The sequence below is a fragment of the Gopherus evgoodei genome, chromosome 6 (assembly GCF_007399415.2).
Source record: "Gopherus evgoodei ecotype Sinaloan lineage chromosome 6, rGopEvg1_v1.p, whole genome shotgun sequence".
Classification (NCBI taxonomy): Eukaryota; Metazoa; Chordata; order Testudines; family Testudinidae; genus Gopherus; species Gopherus evgoodei.
Genome location: NC_044327.1, coordinates 83,680,574 through 83,702,406, shown reverse-complemented (window position 1 = coordinate 83,702,406; position 21,833 = coordinate 83,680,574). Strand labels below are relative to the sequence as shown.

At 41.6% G+C, this 21,833-nt stretch overlaps 1 protein-coding gene across 2 annotated transcripts in view; it reads right to left on the bottom strand.

Moving 5' to 3' along the window:
- Nucleotides 1-354: 354 nt before the first annotated feature.
- The window catches only part of TMEM167A (transmembrane protein 167A), a 29,441-nt gene continuing 7,962 nt past the window's right edge, over nucleotides 355-21,833 (bottom strand). For both annotated transcript variants that reach the window (XM_030565730.1, XM_030565729.1), the window contains exons 2-4: nucleotides 16,947-17,056; nucleotides 12,609-12,643; nucleotides 355-2,566 (exon numbers count right to left, since the gene is read on the bottom strand). In XM_030565730.1, coding sequence (XP_030421590.1) covers nucleotides 2,496-2,566; nucleotides 12,609-12,643; nucleotides 16,947-17,056 — 216 coding nt within the window. In that variant the 3' untranslated portion in view covers nucleotides 355-2,495. The remainder of the gene's footprint in view (nucleotides 2,567-12,608; nucleotides 12,644-16,946; nucleotides 17,057-21,833) is intronic.

Sequence of the window (21,833 nt, the reverse complement as noted above, 5' to 3'; positions counted from 1 at the left end):
GCTAGCATAGGAACAATGTCCCATAAATGACATCTGATTTCAGTGGTCCTTTCTATAAAACACTGAGGGAACCAATGTTAAGAATTCGCAGATGGATATAGGCATAGTTAATATGTAGAAGTATTTTGTACAGCAAGAATGTTAACTAGATTTGTAGGTATTAGCGGGGTTGCCGTGTTAGTCTGGTTCTGTAAAAGCAGCGAAGAGTCCTGTGGCACCTTATAGATTAACAGAAGTTTTGAAACATGAGCGTTCGTGGGTGAATACCCACTTCATCGGATGCATGTCTATTTGTAGGCATTAGATTTGTAGGCATAAAGTATCAAACATTTTAAAATGAAGTAATACAATACATAGTCCAAGAAAGTTTTTATTTCTGAATTTGTTGGCCAGTAACGTTAACTGTTTTGAAAGGAAAAATAAAAAGACATTTTTCCAGAGAGCTCTTTTGAAGTACAGTATTAGTTTGCTAAGTTTCTGGATAACCAAGCATGAAAAAAAACATTGTTTGGATTGCTTCACCATATGGTTAAAACTGTGGCTGGAATAGTAGGGAATATTAGGAATTAGTATGTTTAAATGTGTAGTTCCATAGGTGAGGTGGGGCTGTATAAGAATATCATTGTTATATCAAACATCATTTTAAAAAGTTTGGAATTCTGTAAAAACAACAAACTAAACGTGACTCTCTTAACGTAAGGAGACATGCAGTAGTTGTTTTATCAAATAATTCTTTAATTGTTGGGATGCATAATTTACATGTGACAGAGGCAACAGAAGGGTTTTTATTTGTTTCTAAAAATCTTCTGGAAAAGAAAACCTGTAACCACATAACTTAAACTGATTTTTGGAGCTCAAATTTAAACATAGGACCACATTTTGGGGACCAGAGACAAAACACACATAGCACAGGTCAGGGCATGTGAAATGGTCACAAAGTTCACCTTTGTAATCTTCTGATCTTGGATTGTCGCACACCAAACCAATTGCTTGGCACAGGTTAGAGCAAACGGCAGCCAAAAATGTGACCCATTCGCAACTACTCAGTCTTACTTATATTTGTATTTTGTAGCTAGAAAAATGAATCTAAGCATTCAGAACTGCATGATAGCATCAGCTTGGTTATACCTATGGCCTGCTTGTATAACAGCTAACGGGTGTCAAATAGTCACATCTTCTCTGAGACACAGATAAATTTGCATTCAGTGTAACTTAGGCATCTATAGCCACTGAAAGGTATTTTTCTAACAAGAATTCAGTAACTTCTGTACATCTTCCAGTTTGTTTTATTGCCACCTTGCTCATTCTGATTACGCAGCTTAGCTTTTCAAAATGCCAATACTGATGGTGACAACTCTCAGATGCTGGCAAAAATTTTAATGTCACTAAGTATAAATACGCCTTTCAGGCATGCTATCAAAATAAGTTACTAGATAGTTTTTTAAAAAGACTAAAGCCTGCAGAAATATGGAATAAACCCAAAATGCAAGCATTAATATGCAGCAGTTAATTTAATGACAGTAGCTCTTCTTACCCTTTAGAACACTGGAACTTACAAGGCTGCTCAAACAGTTAAATGAATGGCTAGATTACATAAAAGTTTCAGTTCAGAAAGGGTTTATGTACTAAACAGCTCATTAACAAATACTCATCTGTACAGCCGTTAGAATTCCTTTGTGGCACAGTATTGAAAATATTTGGAGAACTTCACTTCTAAAAATGCACATGTACAGTTTATACACATACTGGTTTGAGCTCACAACGTCCAATTTTGTGTATTCTAATCAGGTAGTTAGATACAAAGCTACATGATTTGCAATGATGACGACCCTTAATTACAGAAAGTTTCTTTTTAAATTTGATAAGACCTGCATTGATTACTACTGCATATTTGTATAAGAAGTTTTTTTTAAAAAGTATTAAAATTGCAGATGTACTTTAAACCAGTAGTAGTATGATTAGTGTACATAAATGTGTTGGCCATGAAATACACAGGAATTTATTAAATGAATTAATAGTGAAGTGAATGCATTTCTGTAACCATATTCTATGATGATGTGGATTTTTTACTCCTATCAGAGTTCGTCTTCCTGTTCTAGGGATGTCTTTTTAAGCACACAGAAAGAGACCTCTCAAACTGATGTATATTTATTAACTTTGTTTTCAATTGCATGGCTTAAAAATAACCACTTTGAAATCCAATATACAATGCACATAAATGACCTTTGCAGAATTTATAACATCAGCGTCAATATTACTAACTTAACATTACGTAATCAAAATATAGGTCTTCAATTCCAGAATTACATGTTAAACTGTACACCATGGTCCACTGACAGAAAAAAAAAAAAAAGGAAACGCTTGCCAAAAGTATGGCCCATCTAATACATGCAACAGAGATAGAGGGGTTAGAATATGCTTTTCATCTTTTTTGCTGCCCAAAGTTCGTTAAGCCATTAACTTGATAGCGAGATATTCTTGACATTCTTCAATTGCTACTGTGCAAACAGAATGCTGAAGGCCATCACTATACAGCACACAGCCACATATGGACTCTTCCGTTCACCTGGGGGAAAGAATTAAAGTGAATTACTGACCAGATGTCACCACAGGAGCAGGCAGACATTGTATCTAACTATTTCTGGCTTAATATAATGTATGATATAATGATTACAATCCTGTTTAAATTAGTAAAATAGGAAATTATATTCAGTAGTTACTCTTGAAAGTATTGTAAGAATGTGAATGCAGCTATTTTAGGACGTTGAAGGAAGGTGCAAGAGAGGGTGGAGAAGTGAAAGATATAGAGGCAGATATGCTCTTGCATCCAAGGTCCCCTTGGCAGAGGAGAGCATCAAGAAGCCAGTTATGGTTTCCCAAATCTCTGCTTAGCTCTGTCTCAGCACAGTTTAGCTTAAAGCAGCTCCCCAGCTGCTCTGTATCCAGTGAGAACAGATGTAGCTCATCAGTGCTTGGCCATGCTCCCTCCCATTACACCCTCTACACCAGTGTTTCTCACCAGAATGTTTCAAAGGGTCATGTGGCAGCTCCTATCGCACAGCGCTGGCTGGGCTTACCTCCCTCCTCCAGGCACTGCAACCTCTAGTGTCCCAGTACCACTCAGGTTTGGCCCGGTCATCATGATGCAAGGAATCTGGGTAGGCCATATTTGAGCAAGTGGCACCGCAATCCCATGAACCAGGTCACAACTCTACTTTCACACATTTGGTCCAGTCTGGGGGTCAGGGCCAAAACTGAGCAGTGCAGCAACCCTAGAGGTTGCAACACCCACAGCAGAGAGCCAAGCCCAGCCAGCCCCATAGCACAAGAACTGCAGAAGCTGCCCCTGTGGGGTGAATGCTGGGCAGGACTCAACCCCCCCTCTCTCCCTGAAGGGGGACAGGATCTGACTGAAACCACCCCCAGGGTATGCTGTAACCAGAGCAGGGCGAGTGCAGCAGGGCTCAGGGGAGTGACGCCAGCTGGCGTGAGACAGCGGAGTTAGGGGAGGGTACACCACCTACATCCTCTGACTCACCTCAGCAGGCTGTTGAGTCTGTCTGGGTTGTGGCGGCTGCAACCAAAACATCTGGAGGAGCATCTGACCCCAGGTGCCTCCCCCTCTCATGCATCACCTCTGGTAGGGGGCTCAAACATCCTTGCTTTCCCCGGGTACCAAAATGCCTAGTTACAGCTCTGCCCCGGGACCTCCACCTGCAGACTAATTATGGGGTTGTGACAGGCCATAAACATTTACAAATGGGTCCTGAGCCAAGGTTGGGAACTGTTCTACACCCAGGCTAGGAGTGGTGTAGGAGCCAGCTCTCAGAGGATGTTTGCAGCTGACTCGATATGCCCAGATTCCAGCTCCTTTGTACTGCTAGAGAGGCACAATATAGCCAGAAGGTGGAGAGAATCTGGCCCACACATTTTTAGTTCAAAATGATAAACGTGATTAAAAAGATAAAGTGACCAGAGATATTTATTGCAGAAACATTTCCCCCAACTATTGCTACTGTTCTAATTATGTCAAAGGTTTCTATAACCCTTAACTATTTGTTTGCATTACTTCAAATAAACAACAATCACAGCTCTATATGAAGTTACATTCATTCAATGAACAAATTTCTTTGTGGTTTCATTGTGCTGTAGATCAAGGAAGACTTTTCTTCCCCCTCTGATCCAGAATTAAGTTATGGAATCTCCATCACTGGAGAGTTTTAAGAACTGGTTAGACAGAAACCAGTCAGGAATGGTCTAGTTATTACTTAGTCCTGCCTTGAGTGCAGGGGACTGGACTAGATGACCTACTTAGGTCTCTTCTGGTCCTACACTCCTTTGATTTCATGCCATTGGGCCTCTCAAAGCATCAGAAAGTTGGATATGAAAGAGAGAGACTGGAACATGAACAGGCAAAGGATCACTATATACTTTAGCCACACCTCCAACCTTTTATATAGTGGTTATATTTATATACTCCAACAAAGTGAGCAGTGGTGCATTTGTTTTCTGCCTTCCTCCATTCAGCACCACCCCGTCTAGCTCATTGACAGTTCTCTATCTGCTGAAAAAAAAGAGCTTCCTACGTGAGAGTGCATGGTCAAACTAGAGAGAGAGAGAGAGGACTCTGGGAATACAGTAACAAAACAAGAATGATCTTTGAGAGAAGACTGTGCCTTTACACTCCAAAATGATTTAAAATGACAGAGTTGACACTGTTTGTTGTTAATGGAGCCCAATTAAATTTCCCTTTGCTATTAAGGACATTCTAGTTGAGAGATGAACTTTCAAGAAATTTTTTTCAAGCTGTAGTTTCCAGAAAAGTGTTTGTTAAAGAAAAAAAGGTGCGAGAGCTTCTGAATTGGTACAATATTTATGTTGAATCTACATACAAATACTTTCTTTCACATTACTCCTGGAGGAATTCTGCACCACTGTGCATGTGCAGAATTCATGTCCCGGACAGATTTCTTTGCTTCCCTACAGAAAAATGATTTTCTGACAGGGAAGCTGCAAGAGCAGTCACACACCACTACCTAGCCGCGCAAGTACTTTGTTTCAGGAACCCGGAGCAGCCAACAGAGAGATAGATAACCACAAGGCTGGGGTCACCCCAGCCCGTGGCTCCTATCCTGAGCCAGAATGAGCTGCTGGTCTCCCCCCCCCCACAACAAGCCTCTGTGAATCCAGATCCCCCCACATCTAGACCCCAGACTGAGCTTCCTGCACCCAGAATGTCCCACACAGAATCCTCTTCAGCCCACACCTGGATCCCCTAATACCAAGCCCCTTCATACTTGGATCCTGTCTGGTTGAGCCTGCCTGCCCCACACCTGGTCCTCCTGGCACAGAGCGGCAGGGTCCCAGGGTGTTTCTGGGCCAGGCCCAGGCCTTGTGCTGTGTTGGGGTTGGGTGCAGCCTCACCACTGAATTAGTGTCCCCAGGGTGGGGAATGGGGAGGCTGCAAGATGATGTCCCACCTTCTTGTAGTCAGTGAGTGGCCTGTGCTGCCCACTGCCATGCTGGAGCCTCTGCATTTATTTATTGACAAATAAAACTTGCTAAATTTTAAAATATTGTGCACAGAATTTTTAATTTTTTGACACAAAATGCCCTCAGGAGTATCATATACAGGTCCTCCAATTTTGAACAACACATCTTGCCATTGCAAAAGAAAAATAAAATACTCAGTGACACCTCCAATAAGTAAGGGGGGCTACCACAATGGCATTACAAGACTTCGTCATCTTCTGGTGCACATTTAACTGAACCTCAAATAACTGAATGAATTAACGTCTGGACTTTCATGTGTTTAAAATTCATTTATGAGGAAATACACCTTCTCCAGGTCAGAGTATTACAATTTTTATATGAGTTTTACGTTCCTGCTCTTAATTTTCTTCAAAGGGAGATCACCATGTGGCATGTTTAAACAGCTTTGAGCACAACTTCGTAAATACATAACCATTTGCCTGTTTTCAAGGCTTTTATATATATGAATATGAAAAGGTTGCTTAAACCTACTCTGCACGTTAGTTAAAAGGGGAATGCACGCTAGATTTGTTTAAGCCTACATTTTGGTGGAAGTATTTGTGCATATCTTCTAACATTTTATTTGATAATAATAGTACATAAACATCTCCAAAGACATTTTCCTACACTGACTATGTCATGACATCATATTGCGGGGGAGGGAAGGGGAAGAACAGCGGAAATGCCAAGCTGCAACCTACCATGTCAGGAAACATAATCCAAGGGAAGGAAATCAAACCAAACCACACAGTGAACATGTTGAAATGTTTTAATAACCTATTTTTCTCAGACAAAAGAAATATAAAATCTTGTATGAGATCAAAAAACCAATGTCTGAGCCCACACTGGTACAGACAGATAGATGCACATCTGTATCGTAACCCATACTTTATCTTTCATGTGCTCTGGGGAGTGGTCCCACTTCTTTAGTGTGAAGGTGTGAAAACTTCTGATGGGTGATTGTGTTGATGAAAGTGATCCCTATGCACAACATCAGCAGTCCCTTGCAGTTGGTGGCATAGTGTATGATAAGCTCTGCAGTTTTGGCACAAGAAAATAAATTCCTGGATAGAATCAGAGAACTTTTCTTGGCACTGAAGATGAAGCTGTGTGCATGGAGAAGATTCAGTGTCAGAGACATGGCCCCGTGTGCTGCTGACTGCAATGGAGCTCTGATCAGGTTGTCATCTAGGAAAGGATACAGGTGAGTTCTGTGAAACCTGCGTCTGGCTGTTATCACCAAACTCTCTGCAAAAAAAAACCTGAAGGCTGTGTGGGGCCAAACAAGAATGTCCAGTACTGATAATATTTCCTGCTGCAGGAAAGTCTCAGAAGTCTGTGATTGCACAGTCTGATGGGGATATGGAGATATGCATCTGCTAGATCTACTAAAATGAAGAAGTCCACCCGAGACATCCCTGTCTCAATAGAGGTCCAGGTCTCCATCCAAAATTTAATTTTCTTCATCTACTTATTGAGCCCTTTGAGGTTGAGAATACCTCCTGATATCCCTCATGCACTTCTGTACAATGAAGATGATGGAGTAGAACCCGGAGAAACTTTCTTCTGAGAGAACACTCACTCTCTCTTCCATATGTGGAAGATGAGATATTTTGTTCTGGATCAGACTGTTTTAGTGGTTGCTGGAAACAGGTGACTGGATAACAAATGAATGAGGTGGTGACTCAGATTGAAGGAATATCCCCTGGCTCACTATTTCCCTAACCCACTTGTCTGTGGTCAATGAAAACCATTTCTCTAGGAAATGGGAAATCCTGCCTTGCTTCAGCATGAGGCAGAAGTCTATATGACCTAGAATTAGGGTGGCAGATCCCTCTTGACTTTCCCTTTGGATCTTGATTCTACTGTTTTTCCTTGGGGAATCTGTTGTCCCTTTTCTGGTACCTCTGCAGGAAGAGGAGCAAAAAGAGAGCTTCTCTCTGAAGCACTGTCTATATTCTATTCTGAGGGTCCTTAATGGGGAAAGGGGAGAGTTTGGATTTTGCTGCATTGTCAGCCAGCACCTTATCCAGCTTTTCAGCAAAAAGGAGGAAGCCTGTAAACCTGGCCAACCACCAGACCTACTTAGAACGAGTATCTACCTTCCAGGGATACAGCCATTGGTGATGCCTGGCTATTGCAGTGAAAGCCATGTCTTGGTCTAAGAACCTCACTGCTCCTATTGAGGTATCAACTATAAATGCTGTTACGAGGAGACTTTCTTTAAAGTGGAGACAAAGTCAGGATGATCTCTCTCATTAAGGGCTTTGAGATCTTCCAGCCAGGAAACAGATGCTCCTGCAAAGCAGATAACTGCCAGGGAGACTCAGAGGGTGGAGGAGGAGGTGGCTTCAGAGCTCTTTTTTGAGAGTGGACTCCATCTTTCTATCCGTGGTTTCCTTAGGGTAGGATTCCTCTTCTGAGGGGATAACCGTATCCCTAGTGAGGGATGCTACAGTGGCGTCAACCTTCGGTGTCTCAGCAATAGAGCCCTTTGGTTCTTGAATGTTACAGAGTCTGAGGTCACTTTTGTTTGCCCTAAACTTGCCATTATCAGGCTTATTCCACTCATTCTTAATCACTTGCTCAAAGGAAGACTGAAGAGGTATTGCAGCCTCAAGGGAGGAATTTACTGAGGCTTATCCTCAGTGGCCTGTTCAGGTATCAGACCCAGACAACTCATCTTCATCAGAGGAGGGGAGCGAGAAGTTTAACCTTCTACATTTTAAAAAAAGCTTTTTAGCACACTTTGGGAGCGCAGAAGCTCTGCTGTAGCTTTGATGAGGGCTTTCACAGTTAGTGATCTCTCAAGAGGTCTGTCTCAAAATCCTTGCCCATTGGGTCCCATTCCCCTAGCAAGTAGGAAATTTGTTGTCAGAGCCCTCCTGATCGGCTTGGGAGGGAGGGAGACTGATTAGAAGCTCTGCTTTGTCCAGGGCACTCAGATCCACTTTAAGACTTGAAGGGAGGGAGGGAATTGGTGGCCCCGCAAACCTAACTTCTTTGAACTGCAGGGGACCCTTAGGAGTTACTCCTTGAACTGAGTGGTCCAGATCCTCCTTGCTTCTGGAGCCTCTCTCTGCTCTGTCCTAGGGTTCCTAGTCCATTTTTGTTTCACTGGAGTTGTGGCTGCCCTGGTGGGTAGGAGACTCCACCTGCCTGTCTGACTCGGAGCCCCATGACCTAACGGAGTTAAGGATGAAGGCTAGGTACAGGTTGGGCACAACTCACCATTTGCTGAGCGTGGAAAAGCTGCCTCTATATAGAGCAATGCTTGGATTTGACCTGGTGATTTCTTGGCTGTTCTGCCATGCCTATAAGGTAAAGAAGCGCCTCCAGGTAGATGTTGCAGTGGGGGTTCAGGAAGGGTTATACCCCAACAGGTTAACTGACTCAGGCAAGAGGAATGTCGAGGTGGGAGAACACTGCTCCCTATTGCCCAAAAAACTGGGCAGAGAAGTTAAAATAGGAGTAAGGGTGGGAACAAAAAGAAATCACCACTCTCCAGTACCAGGTTTACCATGGCGCCAGTGGTGCCATGCCCAGAGTCAGAAGGGGACCCGGCCTGCCCGATCCTCTGGCCAGCTGCTGCCCCCGCCTCTTCCCCAAAGCCCCAATTCCTGCTCCACCCCCACCCCACATCTTCTCACCCCAACCCCGTCCCTGCTCACTGGGAACCGCCCTGCACCTTTTGGGCTCGTGGCGATCATGGCGTCCACCTGTAGGGTTTCAGGCTCCACTCCGGCCACAGCAGCCATCAAGTGGCTGTTTAGGGGGAGGAGAAGCCCCGATCCCAGTGGGAGCTGCACTGGGGGGTGGGAGGGGGAGACCTGACCCAGGCAGGAGATGCGGTGTAGAAGTCCCCAGTTGCACTACTGGAAGAAGCAGCAGGGCTGAATCCCTGAAGCTGGCCTGAGTCCCTCTCTCTCCCATTTCTCCCCTATGTGGAGCTGGCTCTCACTCTCAGGCTGTGGAGAAATTCAGCCCAAATCTATCCAACCTTGGTATGTTCATTTCCCCGCATCATGACACAGCCATGAATGGATTTAGCCTAGGAGGCAGGGTCAGTATTAGTCCCATTTGGCAGGTCAGACCTAGGGCACACAGAGGTGAAGTGACTTTTCCAAGGCTAAGCAGGGAGTCTGTGACAGAGCAGAGAACCAAACCCAGAACACCTGGCCCTCAGGCCTGTCCCTTAACCACTAGGCAACCCTTCCTACCCCAAGGAGTGGGAGCCTCCTCTGCACTTTGAGTGCATGAGTGGGCCAGGCATTAGACCGAGCCACCAGGAGGGGGAGTAGAGGGAGAGATGGGAAAAAGGACATAGATGGGAAGCAAGAATGGGGAAAAATCAGAAAGGGAAGCAAGGACTTAAAGAAGAAACAAGAGAGCGGGGAAGGGGCAGGGAGAGGGGAAAGACTCTTCACTGCTTGTCCCTTGCAGCTGCCACCTTTCCACTGCCCTCAGTGGCCTGCAGCTCCCAAAGAAGCCCCAAGCAGGTGTGAAGCAGAGTGAATGTAATGACTTTAAATTGAGCTGTTAGTAAAGAGAGTTTGTAGCTGACTGTAATTTTAACATACTGTAATTCATGATAATGTAATTATGTAGTTCATGACTATTTAAATGATGACATTAAGATACCAATGATAGACACACGATCAATAAGTAGAATACGAAAAGTGCGGATCTGGGATGGGGCACCCACTGGCAAAACCAAAAGTCAGCACCTATGATGGGATGGGGGAAGCAGGGCCCCACCATGTGGACCCCTTGACAGCAGCTGGGGCTCCCCTGTTAAGCAGGCTCATCAAACCCTCAGCCTGACAAGCCTCACCTCCCCTGCATCTGTACCACCCTAATAAGCCCCCAGACACCCTCCCCACTGAGCCCCAACCACCTACACACACAACCCTATGCTGAACTCCAACCACTTTCACTTGGTCCCCAGTGCAGACTCCCATTGCCCCTGCACCTGGAACCTCTCTGTGCATCCAGATTCCCCACTGAGCTGCCTGCACCCAGACTGCCCCACACAGAACCCTTTTACCCCCATCTGGATCCCTATCCATTAAGTCCCTCTGCACTTGGATCCTGCTGCCGGGCTGAGCCTCCCTGCCCACATCTGGTGTGCCTGGTGCAAAAGGAGCGGGGCCCCAAGGTGTTTCTGTGGCAGGCATGGCCCTTGTGCTATGTCAGGATCAAGTTCAGCCTCACTGCCAAGTCCCTGTCCTGAGGGGCGGAGGAGGCTGCAGGGTATTCTCCCACCTCAGTGGCCTGTGCTCCTCACTGCCATGGTGGAGCTTCCACATGTATTTATTGTAAAAAATAAAAAAAAAAAATAAAAAAAAATTGCAGAATTTTAAAATATTGTGTACAGAATTTGATGCAGAATTCCCTCAGGAATATGGGGCGCTATACAGCTGTGATGGTGGGACTGTGAAGGGGGTGCTGGACAGTAGGGGATCTGTGGGCAGGGGGCTGGGCAGGGGGTATGGTGTCCAGGGTGCTGTGCAGTTGTGGTGGATCAGCAGGAGGGATCTCTGGGTGAGAGGGTGCTAGGCATAAGGGCAGGGCACTGAGAAGGGGGGCAGTGTGGAAGGGGCACGCAGGCAGCCCCGGGAATGGGCAGGCCAGTGTGAGTCTAGCAGTTGTGGGTTTGTAAACAGTGCTCTTGTGCTGAGCTGAGTGAGGCCACTCTCCCTGCACTGCGCCTCATTGCCCCCCACTGGCCCCTGGGTCTGCGGACCTCAACACATGCTTTATTTCCCCAGTGGGGGCCCACAAATATGTTTGGCGCCAGGCCCACAAAAAGTTAATCTGGCCCTGCCACTGTCTGCTGCTGTGGAGGCAGAGAAACTGTCGCAAGGAGGAGCAAACTGAGTGTGGCCAGACTGCACAACACCAAACTGTGTGTGGCCAGACTGTTCCACCTCCATGAGCTGCAGAGAGAGGAGAGCAATCCACAGGTTTGGAATTGTGGGAAACACTGGGCTACAGAAAAATATTTCAGCCAAATATTTTAAATGATTCACGTTTTGATTGCAAGTGTTCCACTGTGTTGAATTAGAAAAGAAAATTGTTTGCAGTCTCCTACACTGAGCTTCCTGATGTCAATGTCACAAATGACCTCTCATTTGGGCAAGATAGACAACACCAGCACTTTGTTTAAATAACTAGTCCAAAAAAAATGGAAACAATTAGTTTTCATTTAAACTTGAGGTGGCAACTAGCAAGAGCTACACAAATAAGTATATGTTGGCTATACATATATTGTACAATCTAAACTTTAGCATTTCATGTTTCTTTTAAATACTTTTTCACAGAAGAAAGGTACACCTGATTGTTCTTTACTTGTCACACCCACACAGAACTGCCACTGAGCTGTACTATTTCCCCAAAAAACATTTGAAATATAAAGTTAACCACAATTGGCATCATGGAAGGCTAAATTAATTATGACTTTAATTAAAGTGAAAATTTCTCTCTAGATCACAGCTCACCAACCTTTTTATACTTGCCATTTGGCACCAATGTTTTTTCAAGAATAGCTGAAAAGGGTAGAGAAGCTAACCAAGAAGGACAATGGAAAGGTTATTTATTATGAAATAGAATTTTATTACATGAAAAATTCCAGGTCCCTTTATTATTATGAGAAATTACTGCCCAAAGCCAGACATTTACACTTAGAATTTCTAATGGGCAATAACTCTTAACAATATAGGTAATTTTTGCACATGTTTATTATAAATCAGAAGAAATCATATGTAGTAATAAAATAATAATATGTAATATAAAGAATTAGTAAGGCCTAGTCCAAAGGATTTTGTAAATTTAACAATGTAGATATTAATAAGCACTCAGCAACAAGGCCACTTAGCACTACAGAAACCTGCAATCACAAAACCAGTCCTGCAAAATCCTACAGGATCTCATACAATTCTGCATTTTTAAGCTGATATGTGAGCATATATTTGTCATGTCTACATACAGACATATAATCACTGAAATAATATTGTGCATTATGGAAAGAGTTTGAGCTAGCTATCAGAGCCAAGGAGAAAAAAAAACACACTTACCAATCCTGGCACACTTCCAGAATATTCCCAATAATCTGTATAGATATATAAAAAGTTGTTAAAATTCTACATTTAATATGATAATTTAAAAATAATTTAAATGACCTTTGGTGCATGATTCTATTCAAGTTTTTTCTCCATACTGAAACGGTGTATTAGAGCACTAACTTTTCACCTCTGAAGACTTGATCAAATTAAAACATTTGAACTCATCCTTTTCTTGCCCTCCCAAAACACCAACACAAATGGCAATCTCTGCCAACAAAGTGCTAGGGCAGAAATAGTGCTCTGCCAACCTGTTAGGGGAAACTTACAGTATTTGCTCACATGCCCATGTCCGAATGTTTTTTTGATATCTATTTTTTTTTCCACTGTTTATGTTCTTTACTCTGCATTCCTCTAAGTTTAGGCAATAAAAGTAGAGAAAGTATCTTTCTGAGTTGCATATGTAACAACGCTACACCTTTTGTGTTGCAAACACAAGAGAAGAAAGTTTACATTTAAACATCTGTTTTCGTTGGAAATTAATTGATCATGGAAACATTACTATTGGTGTTACGTTTTCCAAAAAACTTATTTGAAAATCTAGATATGGGGCCAAATTTTACCTTGACAGAGTTCCTTCAAGTTAATTCTTTTTCAGGCTTTTCCTTTACTTCTTTACGAAATTGTGATTTAACAATATGTCCAGATGCATGTTCAGAAGAGTGGCAGAGTATCTGTGACACACAATTTAAAAGCTTTGGCACCCCAAGAAAGATAGATATCACTTGAAACTGATGAGTTGAGAGGAAGAATGTACTGTACTCAGTTGAAATGATAGAATTATTTGTTACTAAAAAGTTTGCAGATGAAAACAAATAGCTTCATTTTTAGAGGCTTAAAACTCCTGAAGTGGGTGATAAATGGAATGTTTTCCATCCCATCATCCCAAATGGTATCAGAAAGACCACTGTACAGGAAGGATATAGCACATGGGAGTACTCAAGATACTTCTAAATAAGAAAAGGTTTTTAAGTTTGTTTTGCTGCGTTAGCTAGGTACAGTTTAGTACTATTTTGGCAAAAAGAAAATCCAGCAGAAAATACAAGGGGCCTCTTACAGGCTATAGGGGTATATTATATCACCTTGCTGTATCATCTCCCATACATCAAAGACGAGATTGTCTTTAAAGTAACAGTGACTCAACAGATCCACATTTTCTTTTAGTACAGAAATGTAGCTAATAAAGATTACTGCTGATCATTTCTCAAGAGCAGTGAACAGGAAATAGTAATACTTTGCTGGTCCTAATTTGGAGCAGGCATAATGAGGTACATACTTTTCTGTGGTAAGATGAAATATCACTAGAATTCATTTTATCCAGTATGTCTAGACATTCCCAACTAAGCATGGAATATTCTAGCACAAAGGGACAGGGGTTTTACAGTATATGAGTTTTTGTAAATATCTAACTTTCAGGAAACTAAGTGTTGGCCTGGAAGCAATGAAATTTTATTTTCTGGTACAAAGTATTCAATATATATATAACAAAAATAAAATGGCACTTCCAACATCTATGTAAATACAAACCTACAGATCAAACGCTTAAGTTATCCACTGTGACAGCACCCTTTGAAAACATTTCTGGTGTATAAAACAGTTCTATTGTACTTGAGAGAGATTTGCTTCAAGAGTAAACATAGTAGCTCCAGATTAAAGGAAGTATTACATGCCAAAAACAGCACTAGAATTTTAATCAGTAAAATAAATATTCTAACTTCTTACTGTGTACACCTCATTGACTATTGTCTTATCCTCCATTAGCAGAAACTCAGATAAAAAAATAAAATCTTTCAGTAAATCTTCATGTCTTTCCTTCTTTATTAATGTCAAGAAAAATCCCTCATGACAATGGTAATGGTATGATTTTGTGTAAGGACAGACAAATGTTTTCATACTAGTTTTCCAAATGGAAAAGGCTAATGTATCTTCTTATATACGCATTCAAGTACAGGTTAAAAAAAACCTCAGTGTGATAAGAGCTATTCTAGCCACATCACAGAGTAAATCATTCTTAAGGATTTTACAAATGCAATCCTCTTAGTGAGGAATTATTATTATTTCAGGTCCGTTCTGAAAAGTAAATGTAGAAACAGCAGGATAATATATATTTATTGTTCTTAATGACTTCCAGATCAAATTGGCTGTATTTTCAAGCAAAAAGATGGCATTTTAAATGACAGGCCTGCAAACTCAACATGGGATCTGAATATCAAACTCTATTCCTCCTGGCTCAAACATCATTGATGAATAGGTTGCATATGTGCAAACGAGGGCACAATTTAGCCCAGCAATTGGTACCTCATTTACCATTCTGTTGAGAAGCAACTGGAAGAGAATCCAGCTCAGTGTCCCACAACAGATGGTCCAGCAATATTAACAGAAATAAGTAACAAATACAAATATAAATACTGAAATGACTTGGAGTACACAGATGGAGAAAATTTGTTAAATAGGTTAGTGCCCTTTTCAAACTGTCATTTTTCAGAATAGAACCAGACTTGAAGACTCAAAGTGGATAATACATGTTGGCAGCCTAATGAGGCAATGAAGACCAACAATAGCAAAATCCAATTAAAACAACAAGAATCCATTTGTATGTTTGGAGAGTAGAAAATTTCCAGAGTTGTTCTAAGCAATGTTCCCTCTAATTTATTCCATCCAGGTGTAGAATGAATTTGTTATGTGCACCAATATTGAGGTAATGTGCAGAGTGCACCCCCAGTAGTAACAAAAAACCTAGATATAATATATATTTTTAAAAGATACCATAGGGATAATTACTCCAGCCAGGACAGGTTAGGCATTTTAAAACTCACTACTCAAAGAATTAAATTTAGGCATAAGAGAAATAAAATTATGAAATGCACAGACCAGTCAAAAAACTAAAATAACAGCATTTTGCAAGAATAAAACTACAGAGAATGTGTGTGTATTGCAGGAAGTATCAAGTAGTAACAGCAACACCACCACAAGTTTGTGTTGGAAGGTGTGTATGTGAGACTGTGTATGTGTGTGTGAGAGAGAGACAGACAGAGAGCGTTTGTGTGAGTGCAAGACAGTATGTGTGCACGTGCATGCAAGACAGAGACTGCGTGTGTATGAGAGACAGAGACAGAGTGTGTGCGCGCTAGCTGCTGGAGAAGTGCATGAAAGACGATGCACTGTCTGTCTCTTTAGGCACAGGCGCACTCACCAGTCTGAAGCCTCATTCAGACTGCAGCGGCTTCAAGCAGCTCTGTCTAACTCCCAAGCCCTGTCCTCCCACCCCTGTTCTGCGGAGATGGGGTACATGGGTTGGGGAGGGGGACGCCCTGATGTCAGTGCCCCTCCCCCCCCGCTGTGCACAGCAGCAGGAGGGTCTCAGGGAGCAGCTGGCCAAGGGCTCCCAGGCAGAGGGCAGGAGCAGTGTGGCGGCACAACAGCATGGGGAGGGGCACCTGAACACAAGTCGCCGGACGTGCGTGGCTCTACTAATCAAGTGTGTGGCATTTGACTGACTCTTGTACGGCCATGCAGGTGTGCAGCTTAGAAGCAACACTGGTTCTAAGGCAAGTTCCTTATCTTTGAAAGATATTAAAACAGCATCATGAGAGACTATTCACTTCTATGGAGATAATAAGGCTTTGTTTGATATTTCTAAAAATATTTAGAAAATTCATTTTAATCTGAATTCCTAGTTAACTGTTTAACTCTCTGTGGTACTATTTTTCCTTCACACTTGTACTCTCAAAGACTTAATTTAATAGAACTATAATAAAAAGGTTCCCCCCTTTCTTTCCATCCCCACCTTAAACACACAGACATAGTACATGCACATCTGTGAGAATAAATGGAAGTAGAAAAATTGGTAGATGACCAAATAAGTCTTTTTCTATAGCTAAGTTGTTAGAGTTTAAATTAATAAGCACCTGTTTAGGCTGAAAGTTAAAAATCTACAGAATAGCTCTACAGGAAAGATTTGCTAGGGTTTGTTTATATATATATAGAAATCTTGACTATAAAATTTCATGGTCACTTGCAAATGCCATTTTATCCTCTTCATTTTATGAGATGCCCATTTATGTCAGCAGCATTTTTAATTGTAAGATGAGAAAAATATTCTGTAAAGATGAACAAACTACAACACTGTTGACTTACATTCTGAAGTATGTAAAGATGATGTAAAATGCTTAGTACCAAAATTTCAATCTATCTTAAACAACTTGTGTGAAAACACAAATGATATACACAGTTCGTTACAAAGTGAGCAATCTATAAATTTTTTTTTAAAAGCAGCTAGACTTATTAACATACCCAGTTTTATTTTTGTCCAGTAAGCTGGGAGCCAAGGATCTGATATAAGCACAGGTACATATGAGCAGCAAGATTACTGTCAGTAGGCTCTGAAAGTTGAAGATTGCAGACTAAAAAAGAAAGTTAGAAAAAATTATACTTTTGCATTACAAGCCATTTCAAAGTCTTCCACTGCCCCTTCTAAACACACACACACGAGCAAGTAGACAATACTCATTGAAAAATGGGTGCTCTTCTAAACAAGGCTGGTTCACTAGGATTGTGTCAGCCATATGCAATGTACAATGCCTAAGTAATCTCAAGATTTTTAGTTTCTAACTCAGCATTTATTCACACTCATTTGGTATGGAGGGTGAAAGGGTGTACCTTACTTCTTTGCTCCAACACCTGTTCCCGAGCTGATTCAGAGAAACCCCTAAATTGTATGCTTTAAATCTGAGAATGCAGATGCTGTCTTCTCTCAGCCAAATAGTAAATGAAACTGTGATTTGCATCAGTAGGTGATGAAAGAGGGGAAAAAGACTGACTCACAAAGCAGTCATAACTCCAGAATAAAAGGCACAAATTATGTGGAGGAGCGTCAAAAAGAGTATTTGCCACTAAGAAAAACAGAACCATTCAGCCATTCAAATTTTCATATATTATTTTATCAAGATCAGCAGTCTACATACAAAAGATCTTCTGCAGAATAGATACAATTCATTTACATTAATCCGATCATTTAAAAAAACATAAATAAACCAAAATTGTATAGTAAATATTGCACAAATAAGGCACAGTATTTTAATTAAGATACTGGGATGTAAAAATCTAACACTTGGTCAGGATTTTAATTAACTGCCTAAAGGGCATAAGAACCTGGAATGATTCTTGAGAATCGATTCTTGTCTCTGGGAAATATTTATTTAAAAACCATTTACCATAGGTTAAAAAACAAACAAACAATGAAATATAAAATTACTAAGTTTATTAGTCTGACTTACATTGATAAAACACAGCAAATTCATCTTATGCACTTAATTTTTCAGTATGTTGTCTGGACATTGTGTTATCTATTCACAAACCAGAGACTGGGATTACCATTGCTGGCATGAGAAATATGGCACCCTTTCTGAAACTGCAGATGTTATGGAGGAAAGCGAGCCTTCACTTATGACTTTCTATATTTCCATAAGCAAGTACATTATCTATACTGATGTGAATTTGCTCTTAGTGCCAAGCCACTATGTTTCAATTAATAAAACACTAGCAACCTCTGTGGTGCATTTTTCTTTGTAGAGCGCTTACTAGGAAGTTACGTTTTCTAACAAGACATTTGTCAGCCTCTTGCTTGTGATTCATAGTATCATAGATTCAAATTATTTAACTTCTTTTTACTATGTGCAAATGTTTCAGCTATCTAAGACTGTAGTTTTATTGCTTCTTACTTAATATTGCTCAGCTAGTATTTGGATTAACTCAACATATGTAACAATATGCTGTTACAATGAAGATAATTGTGGGAAGTATATTAGACAACTGCTTACTGCTAATTGCTTTATTTTCTCTATGCTTTAAGTTCTTACTTATTCTCAACTCCAGAAAGGACAAAACAAGTAGAGAATTAAGTTTTTCCTTCCTTCTGGGGTTTTAGTTTCCTGAAAGATTGCTGTCTGAATACCTGTTTTTCCCTCCTATTAGACCCAGGAGTCTTCATTATAAAAGACTAGTTAATACTGTATCTGTACACCAGTTTCAATTATTTTGGCAATTTATTTCAAAATACTTGTTAGTAAGTATGTCTGTAACAGTACAGACAACAGAAATGTTTTTTTGACAAATAGATTCCTTACAAGGCATATTTAATACAGAACTTTGACAGAAATGTATTTCCAGCACCACCTGGAAGCAGTGCAAAGGCTTGAGGGAGTCAGGGGTAAAGGAGGAGTTGAGGGAGAGGGAAGTAACTGCTGGGCAGAGCCTAGGAGTGAACCTGGAGGGTTGCTGGGTATGGATTGGAAGAGTATGGAACGGGGGAGTGGGGGGGGGGGGAAGGGGAGGGAGGGTGGTTGGCAGTGGAAGGATTGTTAGGGAGTTGGTGAGTCTTCTCATGCAGACCCTGGCTGACCCCAGCCCTCTCCCATCCAGTCAGGCACATCTGCCCCTTTCCCCCATCCCCATGTTTTCCTGCACCCCCACGATTCAGCCCTTGGTTCAATCTTGTCCTCCACTAGCTCCTGTGCTCCCAACCCAGTCTGCCCCCCCACTAGCCCTTCTGAACCCCAGTATGTGGGACTCCCATCAACCACATGTATCCCATTCTGTCCATCCCTCCCCCACATATCTTGTGCCTCCTCACCTGATCCTACAGGCAGGGCGCTGTGAGGAAGGCACCCTCTTCCCCTCCCTCTCCCTGGCTGGCTGCTCCAGCTCTGAACTGGCTGCCCTCTCTTCTGGTGCCACATCAGCCCCTGGTGGGCGAAAGTTGTAATTGCAGTGCCGCCCCAGCAGAATGTATTATTCTGTGGGGGGGGAGGGGCAGAGGGAGTAAAATCTGCAAGGGACATTAATTCTGTGCATGCGCACAATTCCCCCAGGAGTATACAAAGACATACATGTTCTACCTCTGCTCAATTCTCATCTCTGCCAGGCTAAGGGAGAAAGAGATCAGGAATCAAACCCTTCTGAACTAAGTGGAATGAAAAAATGTTCATATTGTACAATAACAACGAGGAGTCCGGTGGCACCTTAAAGACTAACATTTATTTGGGCATAAACTCCTCGTTGTTTTTGTGGATTTAGATTAACATTGCTACCCATCTGATATTGTAAAATATTGACTTAGCTAGAGAGCAAGGTAGGGGTGCTTTAGTTACAAATGAAATGATTCAAAAAGTCAATAACCTTTTATGATAATTTATTGAGGTTTTAGGTATTATCAGTAGATAGGCATTTGACAGTATCTATAAAATTTGTACAAATGACAAGAGGAAAACCTGTACCACACCCAAAAAAGAAGACAAGGTTGAAACAGGGATTAGAAGTTGAGAATGAAAACTATGTTGAGAGACATTTCAAAAATGTAGAGAAGAAATCTTGTCCAAAAAAAATTCTTTTTATTAAATTCTGAAACTTGACATTTTTGCCATTCATCACTACCCCCAACCATGATAAACATTTTAAGTCCTTGCTGTTGTCCGTAGCTACTGGTGTGGTGCTCTGCTCTTGTTCAATGATGATAAGTCGGCTGCGTGCAACTCTGTGTGCTGTCCCGGCTCTGCGCAGATAGCTGACACAGCAAACCCCGAGAGAACCCCCAAAGACCACAGACTCTAGTAAGGTATGAAGGAACCCGAGCCAGGTTTATTGTCAAATGAAGCACAGTAATAGTTTCCTGTAGACTCTACAAGACATACTACTAATTTGTGCCTCCTGGCAATGGACCGGCTCAGTCAGTGGCGGGACTTTCCACTGCCCCCTAGGCCAGACAAAGATGTGCACTACGGGACCTACTTTTATATAGTTACAGGACAGATTATCCATCTCTACTGATGTATTGAAGTACAGCCCCTTGGCTCATTAGGGTGCTGTCGCCTTCTTTGATCATGTTGTTTCAAACAGATCTATCCATCATGCTGTCCTTTTGACTCCGTCTTTAAAATGCACCTGCCTGTTCCTTGTTATGTTGGGTGGAGTGTCCTCCTTTCGGCATGTCCAGGTGCCATCTTGGCACACAAGTTCCTCTTATTAGCACTTATATGTGAATGCTCCTGCTTCTAACAACCCTCTTCTTGCCAACTTCTGTGAGTAGGGCCTGCCTCTGGCTCACAGCCCAGCTTTTGCTTAGCAATGCCTGGAGGTTAACTTTGGTTCAGGCTTCAGGCCTCAGATTGGGCCTCTGACACAAGAGTTTATGTTTCAGGGCCTCATCTTACTACACTTGCTACAAACTGTATTATTATTAAGGTTACCACAAATGAACACTAAGACTAATTCTGACCCTGCAAGAGTAGAAGGACCTGGATTCAGCAGAAAGCAAAAATCTGAAAGCCAAGGCACAGAGCTGTGTGAGGTTACCTGTGATTCTCCACAGAATAGTTTTTTGGTCAAGCTAGGTGCATCCTCAGGTACGTACTAATCATTCATATGTTTAGAGGAGAGATACCAGGACTGGGGTAGATTGGAAAGGGGCCATTCCAGCAGGGTGGATCAGTTGATGCTCTACAGTTTGGAAGGAGGATTCCTTCCTGCAGTCCCTGCGGAATCCCTATACATCAAGCCCAGGTATTCAGATTTGGTTCATTGTCCACAATTTATCCTAGTTTATATTTATATTGCTCATAACATTTTAATTGCCAATAATCAATGAAAAGGTACAGCAGATCATATTGAGGCCTCAGATGTGGAACTTTTAAATTGTTCCCCATGTTGATAGCTTAATGTACCAATATGATTAAATACTACAAAAATTCCATTTTAAAAAAGGCTTTGAGTTATAAATACATACGTGGCTTAAAATGATAAATACCTACATTTTAAAAACATTATTGTACAATTTAAAAGTCGTAACTCTTCTTAAAAACTGAAAGTGAAAATTCATCCCTGGACTGAGGCGAAGGTTCAGGTTTCAGCTCTGAAGGAATTTTTATGGCTAAGACAAAATAATAGAAAAGGGAATTTTAAATCCAAGTGCTGACACTGGTATAATTAAAAGCTACTATAACAAAACACATGACTTGGGATTCCTTTTGCAAATAGTTTAACTATATATTTTTAATATTGCGCATATTACATACATTGGAATTATTAAATCTAATTGGCTGAACTGGGGTCACGTGACCTAAATACTGCCCTACCTCTAAAACTTCACATGCAAGTAACTGGCTTATATAGGGTCACATGAGCCTG